Source organism: Papaver somniferum, chromosome 7 (genome assembly GCF_003573695.1).
Source record: "Papaver somniferum cultivar HN1 chromosome 7, ASM357369v1, whole genome shotgun sequence".
NCBI lineage: Eukaryota > Viridiplantae > Streptophyta > Magnoliopsida > Ranunculales > Papaveraceae > Papaver > Papaver somniferum.
In genome coordinates, this window is record NC_039364.1 from 259,312,889 (window position 1) to 259,337,250 (window position 24,362).

At 37.3% G+C, this 24,362-nt stretch overlaps 3 protein-coding genes across 3 annotated transcripts; 1 reads left to right on the plus strand and 2 right to left on the minus strand.

Annotated features, from left to right (window-relative positions):
- The first annotated feature begins 6,499 nt into the window (after positions 1-6,499).
- LOC113300232 (proteasome subunit alpha type-1-A-like) lies at positions 6,500-9,730 on the plus strand. The gene is made up of 2 exons (XM_026549436.1): positions 6,500-6,945; positions 8,956-9,730. Exons 1-2 carry the CDS (start codon positions 6,595-6,597, stop codon positions 9,427-9,429), a joined length of 825 nt encoding a protein of 274 aa, XP_026405221.1. The 5' UTR covers positions 6,500-6,594; the 3' UTR covers positions 9,430-9,730.
- A 2,015-nt stretch (positions 9,731-11,745) lies between these two features.
- LOC113300231 (heparanase-like protein 1) lies at positions 11,746-16,032 on the minus strand. The gene is made up of 10 exons (XM_026549435.1): positions 15,840-16,032; positions 15,210-15,485; positions 15,078-15,114; positions 14,225-14,414; positions 13,515-13,663; positions 13,183-13,416; positions 12,889-13,078; positions 12,644-12,769; positions 12,438-12,537; positions 11,746-12,301 (listed from the first exon to the last, which is right to left on the minus strand). Exons 2-10 carry the CDS (start codon positions 15,423-15,425, stop codon positions 11,918-11,920), a joined length of 1,626 nt encoding a protein of 541 aa, XP_026405220.1. The 5' UTR covers positions 15,426-15,485; positions 15,840-16,032; the 3' UTR covers positions 11,746-11,917.
- A 1,612-nt stretch (positions 16,033-17,644) lies between these two features.
- LOC113296453 (probable serine/threonine-protein kinase At1g54610) lies at positions 17,645-18,680 on the minus strand. Its single transcript, XM_026544760.1, has 5 exons — positions 18,549-18,680; positions 18,271-18,464; positions 18,135-18,162; positions 17,880-18,034; positions 17,645-17,699 (listed from the first exon to the last, which is right to left on the minus strand). The coding sequence occupies exons 1-5, from the start codon at positions 18,678-18,680 to the stop codon at positions 17,645-17,647; spliced, it is 564 nt and encodes a 187-aa protein (XP_026400545.1).
- Between the last annotated feature and the right edge of the window lie 5,682 nt (positions 18,681-24,362).

Below are 24,362 nucleotides of genomic sequence, written 5' to 3' on the forward strand. Positions count from 1 at the left end.
GCCCCAATTAGGTAAGAATCTATCATTTTTGGGGTTTATTTCGCTTTAATTCGTCGAATCGAGAAAAAAAATTTCTGGGGTTTTCGGTTATTTATCCAGATTTGGACGATATGCATGCTCATTTACTTCCGAATGTAGTCGTGTTCTTCATTTTTCAAGAACATCGACATTATTCGGGAGAAAGATTTGATGATTATCTGCCGAATATTGGTGGCCATATCTTCCTGGATACAAACTGCTAATAATCGGTAGTTTAATGAATTTTTTGGCTACCGAATATATTTAAGTAGACACAAAGTATTCGGAAGAACACTCACTACCGAATGTATATATTGAAAAAATCTCAAAATTTATGATATAGGAAAAATCCCATTTTGGGGCCAGTATTTATTCGGAAGACAATATAATGTTTTATACCTCCGATTGTGTAGGATAAAATTTTAGAGTTTCTGAACTCCAGTTGATGAATATTCGGTTGTAAACGTGTTTAGTTATATTCCGATTGTTTTTCATTCGGAAAAAATATGTGTCTTCTTACTTCCGAATTTGTACATTCGGGTTATAGAGTGCACTTTTTCCCGATTGTGTAGGATGAAAAATTTACAGCTTCTGAACTCCAATTGATGTATATTCGGTTGCAAATATGTTTAGTTAGCTTCCGATTGTTTTGTATTCGGGAACAATATGTGTCTTCTTACGTCCGAATGTGTACATTCGGGTTATATTTCCATACTTTGTCTTCCGATTGTATAGTTTGTAAATATTGTTCCTTTCTTTGTTGTTTAGACAAAGTCGAGAAGGAGGAAGAAAGTGACAGCTAGTGCTAGGAGGGAAAGGAGTGCCAAAGATAATTCAGGTGCTCAACAAAGCGAACAAGAACAAAGCAGTCAACAAGGAGTGCAACCAACTGTTGAACAACAAGGCAGTGAACAAGGGGTGCGACCAAGTGTTGAACAAGCCGCTCAACAAAGTGCAGGACCAAGTGTTGAACCAGTTGATCCAGTGGCAAGAGTAGAAGAAGAAGGACAACCAAGTGGTACCCAAAAAGCCAAAAAAGGAAAAGATGTTGTAAGGAAGGATATTGCTAAGAAAGCATCACATCTTGTCCCTCAGCACTTGAAGAAGAAGGGTATTCCAGCAGGCACAATCCTTGGACTACCAGCGGATGGAGGAAAATTGCTATTTGGATACAAAGACTCATGGGCCAGAGAAATATATGAAACCGAGGTAATAAAATTACTATTTTTTATTAATGTATTGTCTATGTGTTATATCGTAATACTTGTATTAAGGATTTTTTTATGTACTTTAATAGGATCATCAAGATGCGGTCCGTCTACTCAAACCTACCGCCGCACCAACAAAAATGCTTGCGTGGCCTTTATCCGGTGAATGTGAAAGGTTCAAGACAATTGTTGCCAACTCGGGGTTAGCTAATGCCGCCGAGAATTCATTGTTGGAACATGATCGTGTGGCCATATCGGCGTTCGTGGAGAGAATGTATCCTGAGACCGATACTTTCCATATGCCGTTTGGGGAGATGACGATCACCCGGATGATGTTGTGCAGATTCTTAACCTTCCCGACCAAGGCACAGCTGTGAAGTTTAACTACACAAAGCAGTTAAGTTGGGCACAACTTTATTCTCTAACTAACAAGTGCTTAGGTTGGGATGAAGAGACAACAACAACAGAGTTTAGGAGGCATGCCAGTTATAGAACAAGACAGATCAACATTACATGCTTTGATGAATATGTTCGAGGCACCTTGGAGAAGGAAAAGAATGGAACGTTAACTGATGAGCAAGTGAACCACGCTGCCACTGCATATCTCCTTGTGTATTGGGATGTGTCATATTCCCCAATACTTCTGGCAACCGGATCGACGCCAACCTTATACAACTTTTGGATCCTCTCCATGAAGTCGGTGACTATTCTTGGGGCACGACATGCCTAGCATTCTTGATGGAAGAGTTGAGAAAGGCTCGAGGCTAGGAACCTGCCAAGTTGCCGGGAACGTGGCTCTATTGCAGGTTTTTTCTTTAACTCTATAACTCACTCTATAGTTATTCGTAGACAATACATATGATGCATATTCATAACTCCAAAGACGCATATTCGGTAGGAATTGATCCATCTTTTTCCGAATGTTTTATTCGGTGGTAGGTACTTAGTTTTTTTCCGATTATATAATCGGAAATATTTTTTGATATTAGACCGAATATACAGGCCAGAAAAACTAGGTTACTGAACTCCAAAGACGCATATTCGGTAGGAATTGATCCATCTTATTTCCGAATGTTTGTTATTCGGTGGCTAGGTACTTAGTTTTTTTTCCGATTATATACAATCGGAAATATTTTTGATATTACCACTGAATATACAGGCCAGAAAAACTAGAGGTTACTGAACTCCAAAGACGCATATTCGGTAGGAATGATCCATCTTATTTCCGAATGTTTGTTATTCGGTGGCTAGGTACTTAGTTTTATTCCGATTATATATAATCGGAAATATTTTTTGATATTACTACCGAATATACAGGCCAGAAAAACTATAGGTTACTGAACTCCAAATGACGCATATTCGGTAGGAAATGATCCATATCTATTTCCGAATGTTGGTATTCGGTGGATAGGTACTCAGTTTTGTTTCCGATTTATATAATCGGAAATTATGTTTGGAAATTACTACCGAATATACACAATCTATTTACTAAAACTTGGTTTCTTATGTATATAGGCATGGATCTATGACCACTTCCCTATCCTGAAGTTGGCCGGAGAGAACCCGGGGTGGTGCAAAGGTACTCCTAGAGGAACAAAGTATATATTTGAAGACAACCGTTCTAGGACAAAGAGCAGCAGTTGATTCGCATGAGGGAGATTTTGGACCAATTGAAGGCCTCGACGTATGCTTTGATCCATACAAGGAAGATCGAGTCAGTGGGCATATAAATGTTCGGTCGGACTTGTCCCTTTATTTTGGACCATTGTGGCACCCCACAGGATATGTGATGTATAACCCCTCTAGGGTGATGCGACAACACGGGTATATACAACATCAACCTCTGGAGAAAATGGGGGATTACTACAAATTGGAGTTGGAGTTGTGTTCTTCTAGTGGTGACAATCTCACGATTGTTCACACAGGCCCACCTACTGTTCTTGATAACTGGGATAAGAGGAATGACTTCATTATCGACACTGGTAGACGAACCATCCGAGGTGATGAAAATTCTCCAGACTATATGAGTTGGTATAACAAGGTATCACATCCTTTGGTTATCCGTGAAATCAAATCCAACACTACTGCGGCGGGTTCAAGTTATAATTGTATCATCAAAGACAAACCAGCTGGTTATGATAGACTGGTGCGTGTTCTTATATTTTTGTTCATTTTATATTATTCCTATAAATCTTAGGTAATTACCGTTTGATGTTATGTCATTACGTATAAAAAACAGGTGAATAGGTTCAAGCGTGTTTCCAAAATGTTAACTGCATGCTTGAAGAGCGGAGATCCCATGCCAGCTGAGAAGATCAAAGAGGCTAGAGATCTAGTTGATAATATGGATAACGAAGATTATGCTGCCCAGTTTGGGGAGAAAGTCACGAAGAGGCATCATCCCAAGGTGGCAGTATCAAAGACGGGTAAAAGAACTCGAGCTTCATCGAGCGCTGAAGCTGCTCCAACTGAAGGTGCTCAAACCCGTGGTCGTGCAGGACTGGAGGTAGTCACGGTCGTAAAGTAAAGAAGAGCAGATAAATGACAATGATTTTTGTTGTACATTCGGAAATTTGTTTGGGTAACTAAGTTAGACAAGTTCAAATGACAATGATTTGTGTGGTATATTCGGAAGTTTTGGTAACTAATTTAACTTCCGATTATTTCAAAGACAAAATTTGAAAAGTATAAGTTTTTCCAAATTCTGATTTTTGGGCCATCGTACATTCGGAACTTTATAAAAAACCTATCCTCCGAATATCACAAGTTCAAAACAAACCACGCCATGGCTCCAGGTGGTTCCAAGGGCCAATATTGAAGGTTAGACATCCCATATTCGGAAGTTTTGGTAACTAATTTAACTTCCGATTATTTCAAAGACAAAATTTGAAAAGTATAAGTTTTTCCAAATTCTGATTTTTGGGCCATCGTACATTCAACTTTATAAAAAACCTATCCTCCGAATATCACAAGTTCAAAACAAACCACACCATGGCTCCAGGTGGTTCCAAGGGCCAATATTGAAGGTTAGACATCCCATATTCGGAAGTTTTGGTAACTAATTTAACGTCCGATTATTTCAAAGACAAAATTTGAAAAGTATAAGTTTTTCCAAATTCTGATTTTTGGGCCATCGTACATTCGGAACTTTATAAAAAACCTATCCTCCGAATATCACAAGTTCAAAACAAACCACGCCATGGCTCCAGGTGGTTCCAAGGGCCATATTGAAGGTTAGACAGCCCATATTCGGAAGTTTTGGTAACTAATTTAACTTCCGATTATTTCAAAGACAAAATTTGAAAAGTATAAGTTTTTCCAAATTCTGATTTTTGGGCCATCGTACATTCGGAACTTTATAAAAAACCTATCCTCCGAATATCACAAGTTCAAAACAAACCACGCCATGGCTCCAGGTGGTTCCAAGGGCCAATATTGAAGGTTAGACATCCCATATTCGGAAGTTTTGGTAACTAATTTAACTTCCGATTATTTCAAAGACAAAATTTGAAAAATATAAGTTTTTCCAAATTCTGATTTTTGGGCCATCGTACATTCGGAACTTTATAAAAAACCTATCCTCCGAATATCACAAGTTCAAAACAAACCACGCCATGGATCCAGGTGGTTCCAAGGGCCAATATTGAAGGTTAGACATCCCATATTCGGAAGTTTTGGTAACTAATTTAACTTCCGATTATTTCAAAGACAAAATTTGAAAAGTATAAGTTTTTCCAAATTCTGATTTTTGGGCCATCGTACATTCAAAACTTTATAAAAAACCTATCCTCCGAATATCACAAGTTCAAAACAAACCACACCATGGCTCCAGGTGGTTCCAAGGGCCAATATTGAAGGTTAGACATCCCATATTCGGAAGTTTTGGTAACTAATTTAACGTCCGATTATTTCAAAGACAAAATTTGAAAAGTATAAGTTTTTCCAAATTCTGATTTTTGGGCCATCGTACATTCGGAACTTTACAAAAACATTATCCTCCGAATATTACAAGTACAAAAAAAATTGTTTCCTGGAACCAAACAACACCATAATCGGAAAGAAAGTTGACTCATAACATAACCGAATATTACAATCGGTAGGCTGTTTAACAAAATATTCTACCGATTTCGTATAATCGGCTAGTTTTTATATTAATAATACTCCGATTACATCCATTACATAAAGTTCAAACGGCCTTAACCTTACAATTTCGTCAAAAGCACCTAAATCCATACTCCTAATTGACCATAAAAATATTAAAACAGATCATAACTTCCAGTGACCATAGAAATTGTCCCTCTTGATTTTGTAGCATCCTTCATGTTCAAATCGTTTCCCTAGAGGTCCACATACCGGGGATCCGCAAGATTTCTCTGAAATTACGAATGAGTAACAAGTTAGTACTAACTTTTGTTAATGTGAGTTGGATTTACAGAGATACTTACTCGTTTTTCATACGTCCACCAAGGAAAAGCGTTCCTAACAAACCGTTCCTCATCTTCAAGTTTGTCAATCTCCTTATCGAGCGCATTCTTTCTCATCTTAATGTCATTCGATGATCTTCGAATTCGATTACCATCTAAGGCCTCAAATACCATTAAGATACGGTTCCATATCTGCTCTTCGGATTCCGATTTGTGGAGCTTGTGAACACGATCATGAGCAGTTACCACAACCCACGCTCTATAAATAGCACAATCTTCTTCTTCGACAAAAGCAATATCCATGTTTTTTGTTATGAAAATTAAAACTGAAGAGAGGAAAGAGTTTGGTGCAATTGGGGTGATAGATATGAGTTTCTTTATATATGTTTAGGGTCCAACGACTCTTTTTGTTTTTCCCAAAAACTCCAACGGCTAATTTGACGAAAGTTGAATGTGGAGAAACCAATAATCGGTAGGTATTGGATTTAGCATATCTACCGATTATGGTAGCTTTCAAAATTTGAATTTGCGGCAACTTATAATCGGTAGGTTTTGTAATATATTTAACTCCCGATTAACGCTGAATCCAAAACACGAACCAAGAAATACTGCACCTCGTATAATCGGACGTCTGGCAGATATTTTGGCCTCCGATTGCATTCGGAGGGTAACAATGTTATCATATCCTCCGAATATATAAGGGTAATTTCGCCATTACGAATTACGCGAGATAAGGGCTGGCTACATTTTCCCTTTGGGTGACCTTTTTTGTTTTATTGTTGGCCCCTAAATCCTTTTGAGTGGCTTCTAAAAACGCCAGGATAAATAGCTCACTTCCCAAGTATTAAAACCCAGACCAGAAAAAAGAGACAGAGTGGAAATCTCAGAATCAATTTTGAAAATCAAATCAAAACCCTAGTTTTTCCATCAAAGAATCATCAAAAATGTTCAGGAACCAGTATGATACAGATGTAACAACATGGAGTCCAGCCGGAAGATTATTCCAGGTGGAGTATGCCATGGAAGCAGTAAAACAGGGTTCAGCAGCTATTGGACTTAGATCTAAAACACATGTTGTATTAGCAAGCGTTAACAAATCCAATTCTGAATTATCTTCCCATCAGAAGAAGATATTCAAAGTTGATAATCACATCGGTGTTGCAATTGCTGGTCTTACTGCTGATGGTAGAGTTTTATCTAAATATCTTAGATCTGAATGTATTAACTATGGATTCACTTATGAGTCTCCTCTTGCTGTTGGGAGATTGGTTGTTCAGTTAGCTGATAAAGCTCAGGTGAGTAATTTTTATGAATTGGGGTTTATTTAGTTTTGATTTTATGAAGTTTATGTTTAGAATTAGAGAAATTTAGGGTTCATTTGATTTGGTTAAGTATTTTTATGAATTGGGGTTTATTTGTTTTTTTTTTCTTTTTATTATTCAGGGTTTGTTTAGTTTTGATTTTATGGAGGTCTGTTTAGAGAAATTAGGGCTCATTTGATTTGGTTATAATGTTAACCGTACAGCATGTTTGGTTCAAGGAATTGTATTCCTGGTAATCCAATTCCAGGGTAATGTGGCCAACTCCTTGAACCAAAAACCCCAAATCAACTCCATGTAATTAAGAATTTTGATTCCTAGGAATCCAATTCCCTCCAAAATACTAGATTTCCATTGCATTGGTCTAGTAGTGCAATGGAGTTGGATTCCAGGGTAATTACCTCAACCAAACGCTAATTATTTAGATTTGAATTAGATTATTTTGAGTTCCTAGGATTCCAGTTCTTCCAACCAAACAAGGTGTTAATGTTGACTGTCTCTTTATATTGATTGATTATGCTGAACCTAAGGCTTCCTGTGAGAGTTCGAAAGAAGTGGAACCTTAGTGCTTTCTCATGGGTTAGACATGTATCACTAAGCTTCTCTTAAGTACTAATCAAAGAAATATGGGAAACTTGAAAACAAGTAACAATATTTGGTGCACATGGATGGCCTATTTCACTGGATGGGCAATTTGTTGGCAGGAGAATACCAGGCATCTACAATAAATAGACGATCATTATAACTAGAAGTTACTCTTGAACGTGGTTAATAAGTTTATTAAGCTTTAGTACTAACTTGTAGAGTTATTAATGTATAAGTAGTTCTTTTGTTTAAGATGCTGAATGTCTGGGAGTAGGATTGATTATACATGTTAGGTCTATGAGTAGTCAGTAGAAACTCAAAGATCATTCGAAATTAGCATGTTTAAGAAGACAAAATTTCAGATGAACTATATGGCCTCTTCATTGTTTTGTTTGACTGAGATAGAGTAGATACTTTTGGATTTTCAAATCTGTGACCCTTTTTTACTGAGGACCTTTTCTTCAGATTCAACTCAACTTCCTTCCGTACATTGGTTGTCATAGTTTTTTTTTAATAATTGAAACCTTAGTGTTTTCATATGGTTCAAGTTCTCTCAGATAATGTACTCTTGAGTTTTGTTTGACTTTGCACTGAATAAAGCTTTTGGAACATTTGAGGCTGCCTTACCATTCAATTTCCCTTCCTTTTCTTAAATGTTTTGAACATAAGAAGTTACTCTAGAACATAACCAGAGGCCTCTGTAAGCTTATAGAGTTATGTATGTTTATGTAGTCCTTTCATTGGTTTTGGTTATAGAAATTGAAATTATTTCCAAACTTCAGCACTTTAGTGGATTACTAAGAATTAGGATCGTCATCAACACTCTTCAGAAGAGTGAACTAGGAAAAAACTGAGCAGCTGATTTTAACATAATATTTTGAGATAGATAATCTTGCTGATGAACATTAAGTTTAGTGACCTTACTAAGCAGTACATCTCAACATCTATTAGTGTTTCGTACATGCCCAAAGATTACAATTAGTAGTAAACTCACATGAACTGTTACATCGCAATAGTTGTACTGTTGCTCATTAAACCTTTCTCATGGAATGTGTATCAGTGATATTGCCTTTTAAACACTTAATCTTCCTTTGCAGATGTGAAATTTTATTTTTCCAAGAGGTCAACTTGTCTACCCTTGCTAAGTGTACTTGAATTTCCTGACAATTGCTTGTTTGTTTGCTAATACGACATACTTTCCTCATTCCCTTGGCAGGGTAGTGACCCTCCATTTTATGACCAGCTATTATTTCGTACCTTCAGATTTCTTTCTTGAGCTGCATTTTCCTTAATCTTTGTGTTGTCATATGGACAATGAACTGAGTACAAACTGTGCTTGTAATGTCTTGCATAACAGGGTTCTCTATGCTCCAAGTGTATTATTAATTCTCTTTCTTGCAGGTTTGCACCCAGAGGTCATGGAAACGTCCATATGGTGTTGGTCTGCTTGTAGGAGGATTGGATGAATCAGGAGCCCACCTCTACTACAATTGCCCAAGTGGGAACTACTTCGAATACCAGGCCTTTGCTATTGGGTCTCGCTCACAGTCTGCTAAAACTTACTTGGAACGCAAATTTGAGTCCTTCGCCAACTCTTCCCGTGATGATCTGATCAAAGATGCACTCTTTGCCATCAAGGAAACTTTACAAGGAGAGAAGCTAACAAGCTCAATCTGCACTGTTGCTGTTGTTGGTCTTGATGAGGATTTCCACATTTTGGATCAGAAAACTATACAAGAGTTTATCGAGTTGTTAGAAATAAGGGAAGAGGCGCCCGTGCAAGAAGAAGCTGGTCAGGATGGTGGTGCAGCTATGCAGGAGGACAGGAGCCCAGAAGTGCCTCCTCCAGCTCCAATGGACATTGGAGATCTGTAAGAGAAGCGGTTGCATTATTTTGAAGGAGGACTTCGATAGTTTCCTTAACGATTATGTGAAGGACAAGATATACTCTCCTTTTGTTTCCATGGTTCCATTGTTCTTTTTACCTACCTAGTCTTTTGGTTAACCCCTTGAATATTGGAGAGCAATTAGAACATCCCCTCAATTGTAAAAAGTAGTTACGAGGTAGAACTGTTGATTTTTCTAACGAATTGCGCAAATGTTAAAACAACAAAGGGGTGCTGGAGTTTTACCTGATCATAAATCTTTTTAACATAATGATATCTTGACAAATGAAGTTTTTTGATTTCTCTTCTTTTTTTCTTTTTCCCAGACCAGAATTTTTTCACCCCAAGAGGGCCAAATCAGTTACAAAATACATTCTAAATTTGGAAGCAGAAATTGCAGCACTTTGCAAGGATTTCTGCAATCCAATTAGTAACAGAGTCAATTCCTCCTGCAACAACACCAGCTACCACCCCTAAAAAAAATAATCTGACAGTGAATCCAAAAGCTGCAGGACATGGATATCCTTTGGCTGCACCATCACAGCAAACAACGAACCAGCCTAGAGGAGGGAAAGACCAACCAATCTGCCGAACTTCCATGAATCAAAATCAATTGTATGCAAAATCTCCACCTCCTCACGGGGGGAGGGACCTTTTATCTTTCGAAGTACTCTGATGTCTTGTTCTTGCAATCATTTCTGATAGCTACGCACGATGAGAAAACTTACAGTAGTGGCAGAGGCGGCGGCAAGACCATGGTGAACGGCAACAGTAGTGGCAAGACCATGCTTATACTAATCATGATGAAGCTTCAGTATGTGTTTGAGTACAATAATGTTCATTGATGCATATAAGCAAAGTGACTATTACAAAGGGAAAGGCAGACTTTTCTCAGGTTTGCAAAATGCCCAAATCGTCTGCATTCAAAAACTATCCTCTGGAAGAATACCATACTTCTTTCATCGGTTTTCTCGGGTGGAATAAGAAATAGGGGTTCCAAGGTCGACACTAGTGATAGGGGCAGACTTGAACCTTGATAATTCCAAACATAATACCTTGTGTTTCTATTTCATATTTAAATCATTCTTAAATCTTAATGTGACATGACTACTGCATGTGCAAAGAAAGACAAGAGTAACCAAGTCCTTCAGGATCTCCAAGTTAGCAATATCTCAACAGAAATGGTGTGGTTCAGTTTTAGAAATGCAAAATGCAACTGTTACCTGAGTTGAAGCAACCAAATGCACGAGTAAGTCGTTCATAATAGTTGGTGGTGCTGACAAAAGAAATTAATTATATGATTTTTCAGCATACCCTGATAGAAGATTCATAGCATCTGACGGTGCATGAAAGAAACTAACATTGAGATCATGAGCAACTGCAGCAGTATTTGCAAAATCACTAACATTAATTTTAATGATTCGCAATAGAATTGACTGTAGCAGTATTTGTAAAATCAGCCAATAGAATGGCAATAATAGCAGAGATCACCGAGTATCGATAACCGGCTACCACGACAAAGCAGTTGCACACCAGCAAAGTGATTATGCTAAGTTCAAAAATCTGTATTTTAAGAATGAATCAACTGGTAAATTCTCGATCTCCCTCTCATCCTTGATAATAATTCCAGTTAGATTGCTTTTGATCTCTCCTCTAGGCTGTATCTTTGATTATTTAAGCAGTCTCCTCATGGGACACTCAGTTGGTTTCATTAAAATCGAACAACCTGTTTCTCTCTCACCGACTAATGGAAATCTAGCATTTAACTGTTCAGCAACCTACTCTGGTACCGACATCTAGCCAATAAAGGCTGCACAAGGAAAACTAGATTATTCTAAATGTTCGCAGCTACATTCTTATAGTAGCTAGACGACCTTTTTATCATCCAAACATCCAGTTGTTGGGTGATGGAGTTACAAATGTTTGTGAGACTTACCTGTTATTTATTCATGATTTGCGGTTTGAATGCATTAAAATTCAGATTCCTGGAAGTTATGCAGCTTAGACAAATTGTTGTACAAGGAGATAAAAGACAGGATCAGATCAGATACCTTTTTGAATTCAGAATTTTCGTTCTTCTGCTTTTAACCTCTGCTAAAAAGAGACAAAACAGAACAGTCATTAGCATATAAGAAGAGATCAGCCAACATAGAATAACTGGAAGCCACAAGACGAGAAACTAAGAAGGAATTGATGATTTGCTGCTGCATATTAGAAGTACCGTTTCAGGATCTGTAATGGCCTCGTGATTTGATCCAGTATACACCCATCTCCAATAGATACATTGCCAATTCACAGTACTCGGTAATATAAATTATTAATAGTACTCTTATAAGAATCTTGCATTTAGCAAGTGAACTTTGTTGTTGAACTAGTTGGTACTATTTCGATACAATTATCAAGAGGTTACAGCTTAGCAGTGTCCTGCACTGTATAATAGGGTGCAGAAGCAGAAAATAATTGTGGTACTAGAAAAATCATACACAAGCTGGAGCATCGAAATGCGGGAAGGCAATGAAGGCAATGGATAAAGGAATAATAAGTACAGGGGAATTTATGTCGACAAGAACAGGATTCAAACTCGGGATATCTCCATTGTGAGCAAGTTCTAACGGGTTACCATTCAGAAGCATAGTTTGGCTTCTTAGGTTACCGTCCATCGGAGTTAAATGGTATTCTTCTCTTGATAATGCTCCGTATGATGCTTTTCTTCCAAGCCATGAAACTGTTCTCCTAAGACCATGCATGAAAGATTTTTGTTGCTGATTATCTACAACCAAGTTGAGGTTTATATTGTTACGAACTCTGATTCGATATTCGGTATGGTTGCTTAGATTGATCAGAAGTAAGGTTATGCCCGCCTGTAAAAAGACAACAACCGAGAATATAATGAAACATTAAATGCACATCTATAGGGATGTTAACAGCAAATATGGATGACCAACATACAACATTCTATTTCTAGATATATAGAAAAAAGAAAAATATAAGGCTCACTTTTCCCTTTGAACAATGAGCATAAACACGTAAGTGCGCTGAAGCATCACTATCAACTGAAAGAACTCTTTTATCCATAAGCCGATGCCATAGAAGTGCACTACTCGTATCAAATTCATCCAAGCAAAAAAAAAAAGTATGAAAATAAGATGCCTTCATTCTGAACAAAAGAAAAATACCCTGGGTGATAATTTAAACATGTTTACCTGTAGTAATCAGGGTTGGGAACAAATGTGGTTGTGTTGAGGAGACCATAGTTCCCACCAATCAAAGATTGTCTACAATATACCTTAGTTTCGTACTTGGATGACATTCCAAGCTGATCTAAGTACCTAAAATGTATATAAAATTGTCGTAAACTTAGACAACAATATCAACAATAGAATGTAAGACCGATCAAAAAAACTCGAGATAAAGAAGACATACAGAGAAACAATTTAATCCAGTTTACCAGAAGCTATTAACAAATCTATTGGACACATGACGACCACCATTATTGTAGGCTCCTCCAGCTTCTCCAACCCAAGCAGAAGCCCAAGGACCATGTCTTTTTATTGTTTCCTGAAGATTGACGAAAGTTCCAGCAACCCTATTCAAATGATACGGATCCAATATCTTACTCACAAGATGGGGATCATCACCTAGAGAGAGATAGAGGAAACGTATTGGCTCAAAGAGGCAAGATAAATAAAATAAAACAGAGGTCTTTCTGAGGAATGAAGGAAACCGTAAATGATTAACCCACCAGCGCCCAGATTGTACAGATGATGTGTCAATGCATTCACTGTGTTCAACCCAGATACGTTAAGAAACCTTGCATACCATTTCAGATCAAAGAATCCTCCTGGTGCTATAAGCAAGGGTTTGACGTCGGAGTTCTTGTATAAATCATTGATGATAGCTTTGAGGTTGATTAAATCTTCTCCGTATTGTGTGGCACCAACACTGGCACCAACTCCATTTCCACTCAGCTCGTTACCTTCAGCAGGAATTTGAATGTGGTTAGTCTTAAGTAAATTACTAAATGCATTCAATGACATTAAAGTTAGACATGATGCTTTCATCGAGTGTTATTACCAAATTCCCATGAATCAATATGGTATCCTTTGGAGATAGTGTACTCGATGAAATCACGGGCATTACTCGCGTTCCAAGCACCTCCCCAGACACCTTTTCCTGTTTTGTGCCTCCCATAAAGTGCATTCAGTCCAAATGTAATTATGGCCCTACAAACGCAATATTCAAATATGCAACCACCATCACTTTTCTATGCATGTTCCTTCCATCAAGTACGGACATATATATTCTAACTATGAAGAAAGAAACGGTTAGAGCATACAGGCATCAGTTGCTTGTTTATAATGGGTGTTATTAGAGCAAACTTATTTTAAGATTGAAAGTAATCAAGGATCAGCAGCTTGTACGATATTCTTTTGCTTTTTTCATTTAATCACAAAAATAGAAACATAGCTGCAATGGGATATCTAATTTCTAAATGTGTATATTTTCTCTAGCAGACAAAGGGAGGCTCTTTGGAAAACTCTAACATGATTAATCAGAAATAATTTTTCAGACGTTCTCCTGAATGCTAACTATTTTGCAAAAATGTTATCAATGTTCTCAAGAAGATAATGGTACATCGTTTGGCAAGAATTAAAAAGCTAGTGAAGTGTCTTATATATCAATCATTCAGATGAACGTGAGAAACGCTTTCTGCTAGCTTAACAGAATAAGGTCTAAAAGGATGTAAGAATAGGCAAGTAAAAACCCAAAAGTTAAAACCTTACCCTGTCTTGCCAAGTAAGTCGTTGAGCTCGTCCCATCTGTTCATATGTAAACAACCATTGGAAAATCCAAACAGCCCATCTTTCTTTCTAAAAAATGGACGAGCATGACAAGGATATTTCAAGGCGCCCACGTCATAGATAACTTGGTCTTGCAGAGATCCTCCGATTCTTATTCTCAAATGATCGAAGGCTATTACAGAACACAGACACAAATGGAGCAAATTCAGCAATACAAAATCATAAACCTCAGAAAATCAATTTATCGACCACATGAAACAACAAGTATAATTGGATGCCTATATACATGAGCCAACTTTGAAACAACAGAAAAAAAAGCTCAAATCACGACTGTGTAGAAACTCAACAGGAGAATATGGGATTGGTGTTGTGCATTTTAAGAATGGGAGAATTGATGATTTTATGATGAATTCAGGTTACACCCCAGGTCCAGATGTAGCGGAAGCTTTGGCTTTTCAATAAGCAGAAAAATGGGCAAGATCAAGAAATGACAAACACGTAATATTTTTTGGTGACAGTATGGAAATAGCACTACGTAAATGGAAAGGGAAGAAACTTATCCTGGAGGGCCAGAGAAATTATAGAAGATTCAATGGTGAACTTTTTGTTTTTTGATAAAATTGAATGTGTATGTACATAGAAATAGCATTTCAAATGCGGATAAATTAGCGAAGTATGCCAGGAAATATAGAATTAGGGGATCAGCAGAAACTATTTATCCAAGCTTTATGAAATTCTTTGTAATCAACTGAGTATGTACAGACGGGCTCCCTAGAGGAGCTTAGTTTCTTGTTTATTAAAAAAAAAAAAAAACTCAAAAGGCAAGAACATGCACCTCTTATGGCCTTGGCGAGCAACGGATGAGACAAGTTCTAAGAAACAACAAAAATGAATCGTCAGTTGTGTTGTATTTCCGATATCCTTAGACTTACAAAAGCAACCAAGATCTCTTACAATGAACTCTTACCAGGGTTAAGGCAGTGGACTCTCCCCATGGGCAATGGTTGTAGTTACACTTATCTGATGGCCACCAATCAATAGTAGCACAAACAAAATGATCATCAGTCTCAGCAACCTTCGTAGCACCCCTAACAACCACTGTTGCATACGCAGTTTCTTGAGCAAAAATCACAGGAAGACAACACGCCGCAGTATATAGAAACAAAGGCACCCAGAAAGCCATTTGCTAGACAACAATCACAATTCCTTCAAACACTAGGTAATAATTACTGAATCGATTTAGCTGCACGAAAACGATTAAGTTAGTTACAAATGTTTTTCATAATTTTAATCAAATTTCTTCTCCAGAACAGTTCATTACTGCAATTTCCAGATTTAGAAGAACATCCAAATTTCAGTTTTTCTTTTTGTTTTGTTTGGAAGAAATCAAATCAATTTTGATCTCCCCTTCACATATGAACAAAACCCATTTCATAAAATTCCACTAAAATCCCATTTGCATCTAATTTATGATACATCCAGACAAACAAACAAACAAACAAACAAAACAAGCTAATCTTTATCTTCAATCTCAAAATCAAAGGAAATGGATTCACAGCAACATGATTTGTACAATCGAATTCAAGAAGATTGTTACCTGATAAGCAGGAAATTCAGCATCTGAAATTTGAAATGGAAATCACTGTAGAGAATTGGAGCTGCTGCTTTCTGTCACTGTCTCTTTCTATTTCTTAACATTCCGTTTCTTGTATTTTAATCTTACTTCCAACAACTAATCAATCTAAGCAAGGGACTGTTGTCTCAACACATGGGCAATCTTCAATCTTTGTCGGATAGAGTAAGAATTATGCAACGTATTTTATTCCTATTTTAATAATAGTATTATGGATAGTGCAGCTGGACCGTGCACTAAAAAAGTAAGAAAGTAATTCTAATTTCTACTAAAAGCAAAATAGTAAAAGGAAATCAGATTAAAAACGGTGCGAGGGTTATAACTCCAAAGGGGTTATAACCCATCACAAAAAACTCATCCAAACAAAAGTAATACAAAAACCCCAAATATCATAAACTGTCTAAACTACCCTTCTAGTATTTAAATCACCCCAACAAAAACAAAAGTCAACCCCACTTTTAAATATACTATCACCACTAACAACAACAAACCACCAGCAACAGCGCCACCGCCGACCACCACCGTTGTCAACCACCACCGTCGTCACCTACCACTGCGGCCGCTGCCGTCAATCGCCTCCGCCACCACTGCCGCCAACTACCATTGCACCACCGCCGCCAACCACCCCCGCCGACCACCGCCGCCAACCACCACCGCCGACCACTACCGCCGATCACCACCGCCGCCGACCAGCACTGCCGTCGCCACCTCTGACCACCACCGCCGCTTCCGATTACCGTCGCCGTCTCCGACTACCGCCGCCACCGATACTGAGCAATTGCATCACCACCGCTACCAGTCAGCACCACCGCCAACACCCGCCGCACCGCCACCAGCACCACGACCGCCCACGACCACCCAAAAAATTAGATGAAACCAATTTTGGTTTCATCATAAATATGATGAAACCGATTTTGGTTTCATCATAAATACGATGAAACCGATTTTGGTTTCATCTTGGTTTCGTGAGAATTCACCTACAAGAAGAATTATAAGAGGTATTATACATGTTCATGGATAGAAATACATCGTTGAAATACGATGAAACCGATTTTGGTTTCATCACAAATAAGATGAAACCATAATTGGTTTCATCACACTAACAGCTGCCATTTCAGTTCCCGCAACTTCATTTTCTCTCGGCAATAGCGGCATCTCCCTTCAGTTCAGGTGCAAATGTGCACTATTGCTCCATATCTTCTTCAATCCATTTCCACCAACAAACCAACTTCTTTGTCTTCTAGGTGCAACATCCACAACCACAATCTTCCATTATCTTCAGCACGAACTCATCAGCACCATCAGTTCTTACCTGCAACACCTTCATTACATTACAGAATCTTGCTGCGTTACAGCAGCTCGGTAACAACAATACTGCTTCCTTGATGCTCAGACACCAGCAAAAATTCCACCAGCATCATATTAGCTTCCCTGCCTTGCTCTTTTGTTTACAATTCCACCAGCACACGACCTTGTTTTCTTCTTTCATGGCTCAGTCTTGTACTCAAAATCTCAATTGCAAGCAACCCCAACACATCACCATCTTTATCTAGTTATCATGACCACAACCACCTGTAACACGGCTAGCTCAGTCACCACCAATGCTGCAACTGCACAATCCTGCACTTGAGATAACACCACCTGCACCAGTCACTGCACATGCATCTACTCCCTTGTTGATCCTTCCGTTAATCAGCTGAACCCAAATCAAACCATCCATCTTGCATCTCAGCTCAGAGAGCTCTTAACTCTTCCCATGTCCAGCTCTTTCACTGAATTTCACTAATCTGTAGCGGAAACCCTCGTTTCTCCTTATACTCTGGCCTGAACAGTATGCGACAAAACCCCAATCACAGACCAATGTTGTAACTGCCATTATCACTGCTTACATCATAAGCTTCTCTAAAAATTCAGCTTGACTTCTTGCACATTATCTACAACAACAGCATATCACCAGCTTCATTCCTTCTCTACATTGCAGCAATGCCAACTCATTCAGCTGACCTGCAATCACTTCCATCACCTGAACCTCTTTCCCTGCATTGCACTTCTGTTGCAACAACAGCAACACTGCCTCTCATACTTTCCTGTAACTGCTGCTGCACTTCTTTACTGCCTTCTCCAGCAAATTTTGTCCTTCCTCGGCTTCCGAGATCAGCCTAAAACCACTTCCTGCAACCCTTTCATTTAAGCAACAACAACTGCTCCTATCATACTCCATTTCCTTCCATCTGCGAGTTGGTATTCAACACCACAGACCCAATCAACCACATCAGCAACTTGAACCCTTTGAGTCAAACACACAGCATATCAACAGAATAAACAACCAACACTCCATAGATCAACAGATTGCCCATAACTGGTGGATCCAAGCAAAAGTTCAGGAGGCTGATACCATAAAGTAACAACTCGACTAGTTAATGGTTGAATGTGCCCGACACTAACAAAATTTTTCAGGCCAAAATCAGCTATCTTTAGAGCTCCATCATCACTAACAAGAAGGTTGGATCCCTTGATATTACTGTGCATTATACCTCTTGAATGACAGTGTTCAAGGCCAGATAGTAGTTGATGCATATAGCATTTAACCTACACAACATGAACAAATCAAACCCTTTAACATTGGTAATTCCCGATACTAGAACACACATCCAGAGTTCCATATATACGAACCTGTGATTCACTGAACTTGATGTCAAGACAAGATGATAAACCAGCAATATCATGTTCCGTGTACTCGAAAACAAGATATACACTAGTTGACAGTCTAGAAGTAATTAGTCCCTCCAGTTTGCGGAGAATCATTATTTCCCGCGACATAAATCTCACACTTTCTGGCTCAAAGTTATCGAACCGAACTTTCTTTAAGGCAAGCATCCTCCCAGTTGCAAGCTCTCGTGCTCATAAAACACCGTTGTATGTACCTTGTCCAATCTAAAGATACAGTCATAAAATTGAAGTATTCACATAATTGCAGCACATGAACAAATACAAAAATACCTTGTCGACGTACTAATCCACTTCAACATTCCGATGTATAACGACACAAATTAGACCAGAAATGAGCAATTCAAGAACAATAAAAAATCGTAGCAAAATAACAAAAGAAGAAGAAAAAACCCTTACCTTTTCCAATTTCTCGAAACTTTCAACACGAAGAGGAATCCAACCATGAATAGCTTCACGAGCAACAACACTAAGCCAAGAAGCCCAACTAGCAACAACTTGTTCACCAAACCCAACACGTCTTTTGAGATTAACATCACCAATTTCTTGTTTGATTCTGCTCTTATTGACAGACCCAATTCCCTTCCTGTTCTTCGTTTGGAGATTCAAATCGAAACCCTGATTTCATCAATTTCTTCTTCATCTCTGAGATTAACAGCAACAGGTCTTCTTAAACAGCACCAAACCCAATTCTCTATATGTCTTTATCTGTATTCTTGAATCAAATGCAGCCACAGCTCAGCATCAGAACATAAACCCTAATTTCTTCATTGTTTCTCGATCTCAATAAATTCTAGCAACAGTTTTTTGCTGATTCTTCCTCTCTACGCTCTATGAACATCATCTCAAATCTTATTTCCTTCTCAATTTCTAAATCAGCGTCTCGATCTGGTCTCTCGGATTTAACAGCAGCGGCTGCTTCTTTCTCTTTCTTTTCTCAATTTTAGGGAAATGAATGAACTAATGATTGAGAGAAAACGTCTCTCGAATTCTTCATCTCTTGAATCAGCGCCGTTCTTCTCGTAGAGATCCATTGTTGCTGCTGTTGATGAAGGTGGTGGGAGAAGGAGACAGAAGAAAGAAGAAATCAGAGAAGAAGAAGAAGAAGAAGAAAAGATAAAAGGGTACATTTGGGTTTTTTTTAAAATAAAAAAAGTTAAATTTGCTCATTATCATTTGACTTGGGGTTTTTGTCCCAGTTTTATTTGAAACGGTTTTTATTTGGTAGAAATAATATGACCGGTTTTTTCTTATCACTAGTTTGTTCACCTGGGGGTTTTGTCACTAGTTTTGAGTTAAAAATAATAAATCACAATAACACCCCAGGGAGAATAAATGTGGGTCATGCTCATGGCACTCAGAATCTTTGAAGCACCTACACGCCAGTACTGGTTACGTGTCTATGCACGTCGGGTACATCATTTATGTGTAGAAATTTGTATTCCATTTTACTAGTTGGGTAATAATCTAATGTGTCGCGAAAATTAATATAATAGTTAATTTTTCTACATGTGGAATAACCTAACGACATAATATTATCATGGATAGTGCAACTCAACCGTTCACTAAAAAGGTAATTCTAATTTCTAAAAGTGAAAGATAGTAAAAGGAAACCAAATTAAAAAAAATAAATCACAATAGTCCTGGTGGGCCATGCTCATGGTAAATGAATCACCGTGGGATCAATGAAATTAAACATATTTCTATAAACGATCATACTCTATCATGCCAACAACCAACGTACTTAGTTAACATATTTACATTTTCATATTGATCTTATTGATTTAAATGGACCGCAAGCACTGATTGCAGTACGAAGATACTTAACGTGATCTTAGTGTTCATAAAACTTAATATCTTTCTAAATTAATAAAATTTCGATTAATGCACGAAGATACTCAGAGCGATTTTAGTGTTCATAAAACTTAATATCTTTCTAAATTAAAATATTTAGATTTCCTTAAAGGGAGAGCACAAATATATCCCAAAAAGTGCGAGACTCGTGGTTGACTCGTTAACTGCATCTATTCAATATATTTTTTCTAACCCAAAAAAATATATCCCTACTAAATATACGTATTGACCACAAAATTCACACGTATTACCCAGACAATTTCACCTCTATCATGAACTCAACAACGCTGCCATCATCTATCCCATGAATTAGTTTGTCAAGTTTTTATGAGATTTAGTTTCGTATGTTTGACGAATCACCGTGGGATCGATGAAATTAAGCATATTTCTATAAACGATCATGTGCTATCACGCCAACCGCCAACGTACGTAGTTAATATATTTACATTTTCATATTGATCTTGTTGATTTGAATGGACCGCAAACATTGATTGTGGCACGAAGATACTCAACATGATCTTAGTGTTCATAAAACCTAATATCTTTCTAAATTAATAAAATTTCGATTAATGCACGAAGATACTCAACGTGATCTTAGTATTCATAAAACTTAATATCTTTCTAAATTAAAATTTTTTGATTTCCTTAAAGGGAGAGCAAAAATATATCTGAAAAGTGCGAGACTCGTGGTTGACTCGTTAACTACATCGATTCAGTATACTTTTTCTAACCCGGAAAAATATATCCCCACTAAATATACGTATTGACCACAAAATTCACACGCATTACCCAGAAAATTTCACCACTATCATGAACTCAACAACACTGACATAATCTACCCATGAATTAGTTTGTCAAGTTATATGAGATTTAGTTTCGTATTTTAACGAATCACCGTGGGATCGATGAAATTAAGCACATTTCTATAAAAGATCACGTGCTATTACGCCAACCGCCAACGTACATAGTTAACATATTTACATTTACATTTTCATATTAATTTTATTGGTTTAAACGGACCGCAAGCATTGATTGTGGCACCAAGATACTCAACATGATCTTAGTGTTCATAAAACCTAATATCTTTCTAAATTAATAAAATTTCGATCTTCTTAAAGGGAGAGCAAAAATGGATCCGAAGAGTGCGATAATCGTGGTTGACTTGTTAACTATCACCGTGGGATCGTTGAAATTAAGCATATTTCTATAAACGATCATGTGCTATCACGCCAACCGCCAACGTACTTAGTTAACATATTTACATTTTCATTTTCATATTTATCTTATTGATTTAGATAAACCACAAGTATTGATTGTGGCACGAAGATACTCAACGTGATCTTAGTGTTCATAAAACGTAATATCTTGCTAAATTAATAAAATTTCGATCTTCTTAAAGGGAGAGCAAAAATAGACCCGAAGAGTGCGACAATTGTGGTTGAGTTGTTAACTATATCGATTCATTATACTTTTTTTAACCCCGACAAACGTATCCCTACTAAATATACGTATTGACCACAAAATTCACACGCATTACCCAGAAAATTTCACCACTATCATGAACTCAACAACGCCGCCATCATCTACCCCATGAATTAGTTTGAAAACTTTTATGAGATTTAGTCTCGTATGTTTAACGAATCACCGTAGGATATATTAAATTAAGCATATTTCTAATAACCATCATGTGTTATTACTCCAACTGCCAACGTACTTAGTCAACATATTTACATTTTTATCTTGATCGTATTGATTTAAATGGACCGCAAGCATTGATTGTGGCACGAAGATACTCAACATGATCTTAGTGTTCATAAAACCTAATATCTTTTTAAATTAATAAAATTTCGATCTTCTTAAAGGGAGAGTAAAAATGGATCCGAAGAGTGCGAGAATCGTGGTTGACTTGTTAACTATCACCGTGGGATCGATGAAATTATTTTTATTTCTATAAACCATCATGTGCTATTATTCCAACCGCCAACGTATCCGGTTAACATATTTACATTTTCATATTCATTTTATTGATTTAAATGGACCGCAAGCATTGATTGTGGAACGAAGATACTCAACGTTATCTTAGTGTTCATAAAACGTAATATCTTTCTAAATTAATAAAATTTCTATCTTCTTAAAGGAAGAGGAGAAATGGATCCGAATAGTGTGAGAATCGTGGTTGACTTGTTAACTACATCGATTCGGTATACTTTTTTTAACCCAGACAAATATATCCCTACTAAATATACGTATTGACCACAAAAATCACACGCATTACCCAGAAAATTTCACCACTATCATGAAGTCAACAACGCTGACATCATCTACCCCATGAATTGGTTTGTCAAGTTTTATGAGACTTAGTTTCGTATGTTTAACGAATCACTGTGGGATCGATGGAATTAAGCATATTTCTATAAACGATCATGTGCTATTACGCCAACCGCCAACGTACTTAGTTAACATATTTACATTTTCATGTTGATTTTATTGATTTAAATAGACCGCAAGCATTGATTGTAGCATGGAGATATTTAACGTGATCTTAGTGTTCATAAAACCTAATATCTTTCTAAATTGATAAAATTTCGATCTTCTTAAAGCGAGAGCAAAAATGGATTCGAAGAGTGCGAGAATCGTGGTTGACTTGTTAACTACATCAGTTCAATGTATTTGTTTTGACCCGGATAAATATATCCCTACTAAATATACGTATTGACCACAAAAATCACACGCATTACCCAGAAAATTTCACCACTTTAGGAACTCAACAACGCTGCCATCATTTACCCCATGAATTAGTTTGTCAAGTATGTTTAACGAGTCACCGTGGGATCGATGAAATTAAGCATATTTCTACAAACGATCATATGTTATTACGCCAACCGCCAACATACTTAGTTAACGCATTTACATTTTCATATTGACCGTATTGATTTAAATAGACCGCAAGCACCGAATGTGGCATGAAAATACTCAACGTGATCTTAGTGTTCATAAAACCTAATATCTTTCTAAATTAATAAAATTTCGATCTTTTTAAAAGGAGAGAAAAAATGGATCCGAAGAGTGCGAGAATCGTGGTTGACTTGTTAACTACATCGATTCTGTATACTTTTTTTTAACCCGGACAAATATATCCCTACTATATATACGTATTGACCACAAAATTCACACGTATTACCCAAAAAATGTCACCACTATCAGGAACTCAACAACGCTGCCATCATCTACCCCATGAATTAGTTTGTCAAGGTTTATGAGATTTAGTTTCGTATGTTTAACGAGTCACCGTGGGATCGATGAAATTAAGCATACTTCTATAAACGATCATATGTTATTACGCCAACCGCCAACATACTTAGTTAAAGCATTTACATTTTCATATTAGCCGTATTGATTTAAATAGACCGCAAGCATCGAATGTGGCACGAAAATACTCAACGTGATATTAGTGTTCATAAAACCTAATATCTTTCTAAATTAATAAAATTTCGATCTTCTTAAAGGGAGAGAAAAACTGGATCCGAAGAGTGCGAGATCGTGGTTGACTTGTTAATTACATCGATTCAGTATTTTTTTTAACCCGGACAAATATATCCCTACTATATATACGTATTGACCACAAAATTCACACATATTACCCAAAAAATTTCACCACTATCATGAACTCAACAATGCTGCTATCATCTACCCCATGAATTAGTTTGTCAAGTTTTAAGAGATTTATTTTCGTATGTTTAAACTCCATGGTGACGAACCTGCACAAGTTGAGTAGTTTGCATCTTTCCATTTTATGTCGTATGCAGAAAAGAATCCACATATTTTCCTCCAAATTTCTCATCCCCGATGAAGGGATTATTATTTATAAGGAGGAGTTTTTCATTATTATGGGTTTGCTTGTGATAC

Bases quoted from the DNA above. Each gene is read 5' to 3' on its own strand.
- LOC113300231 (XM_026549435.1), bottom strand. From the start codon at position 15,425: ATGGCTTTCTGGGTGCCTTTGTTTCTATATACTGCGGCGTGTTGTCTT. The intron at 14,415-15,077 runs GTGCATGTTCTT...GTTCTGTAATAG, and splicing joins GCTCGCCAAGGCCATAAGAG to CCTTCGATCATTTGAGAATA. The intron at 12,302-12,437 runs GTGAGCCTTATA...GTCTTTTTACAG, and splicing joins CTCATTGTTCAAAGGGAAAA to GCGGGCATAACCTTACTTCT.
- LOC113300232 (XM_026549436.1), top strand. From the start codon at position 6,595: ATGTTCAGGAACCAGTATGATACAGATGTAACAACATGGAGTCCAGCC. The intron at 6,946-8,955 runs GTGAGTAATTTT...TCTTTCTTGCAG, and splicing joins AGTTAGCTGATAAAGCTCAG to GTTTGCACCCAGAGGTCATG.
- LOC113296453 (XM_026544760.1), bottom strand. From the start codon at position 18,680: ATGATTCTCCGCAAACTGGAGGGACTAATTACTTCTAGACTGTCAACT. The intron at 18,163-18,270 runs GTATCAGCCTCC...TTTGACTCAAAG, and splicing joins AGTCGAGTTGTTACTTTATG to GGTTCAAGTTGCTGATGTGG. The intron at 18,035-18,134 runs GTCTGTGGTGTT...AAGTGGTTTTAG, and splicing joins TTGCTGATGTGGTTGATTGG to GCTGATCTCGGAAGCCGAGG.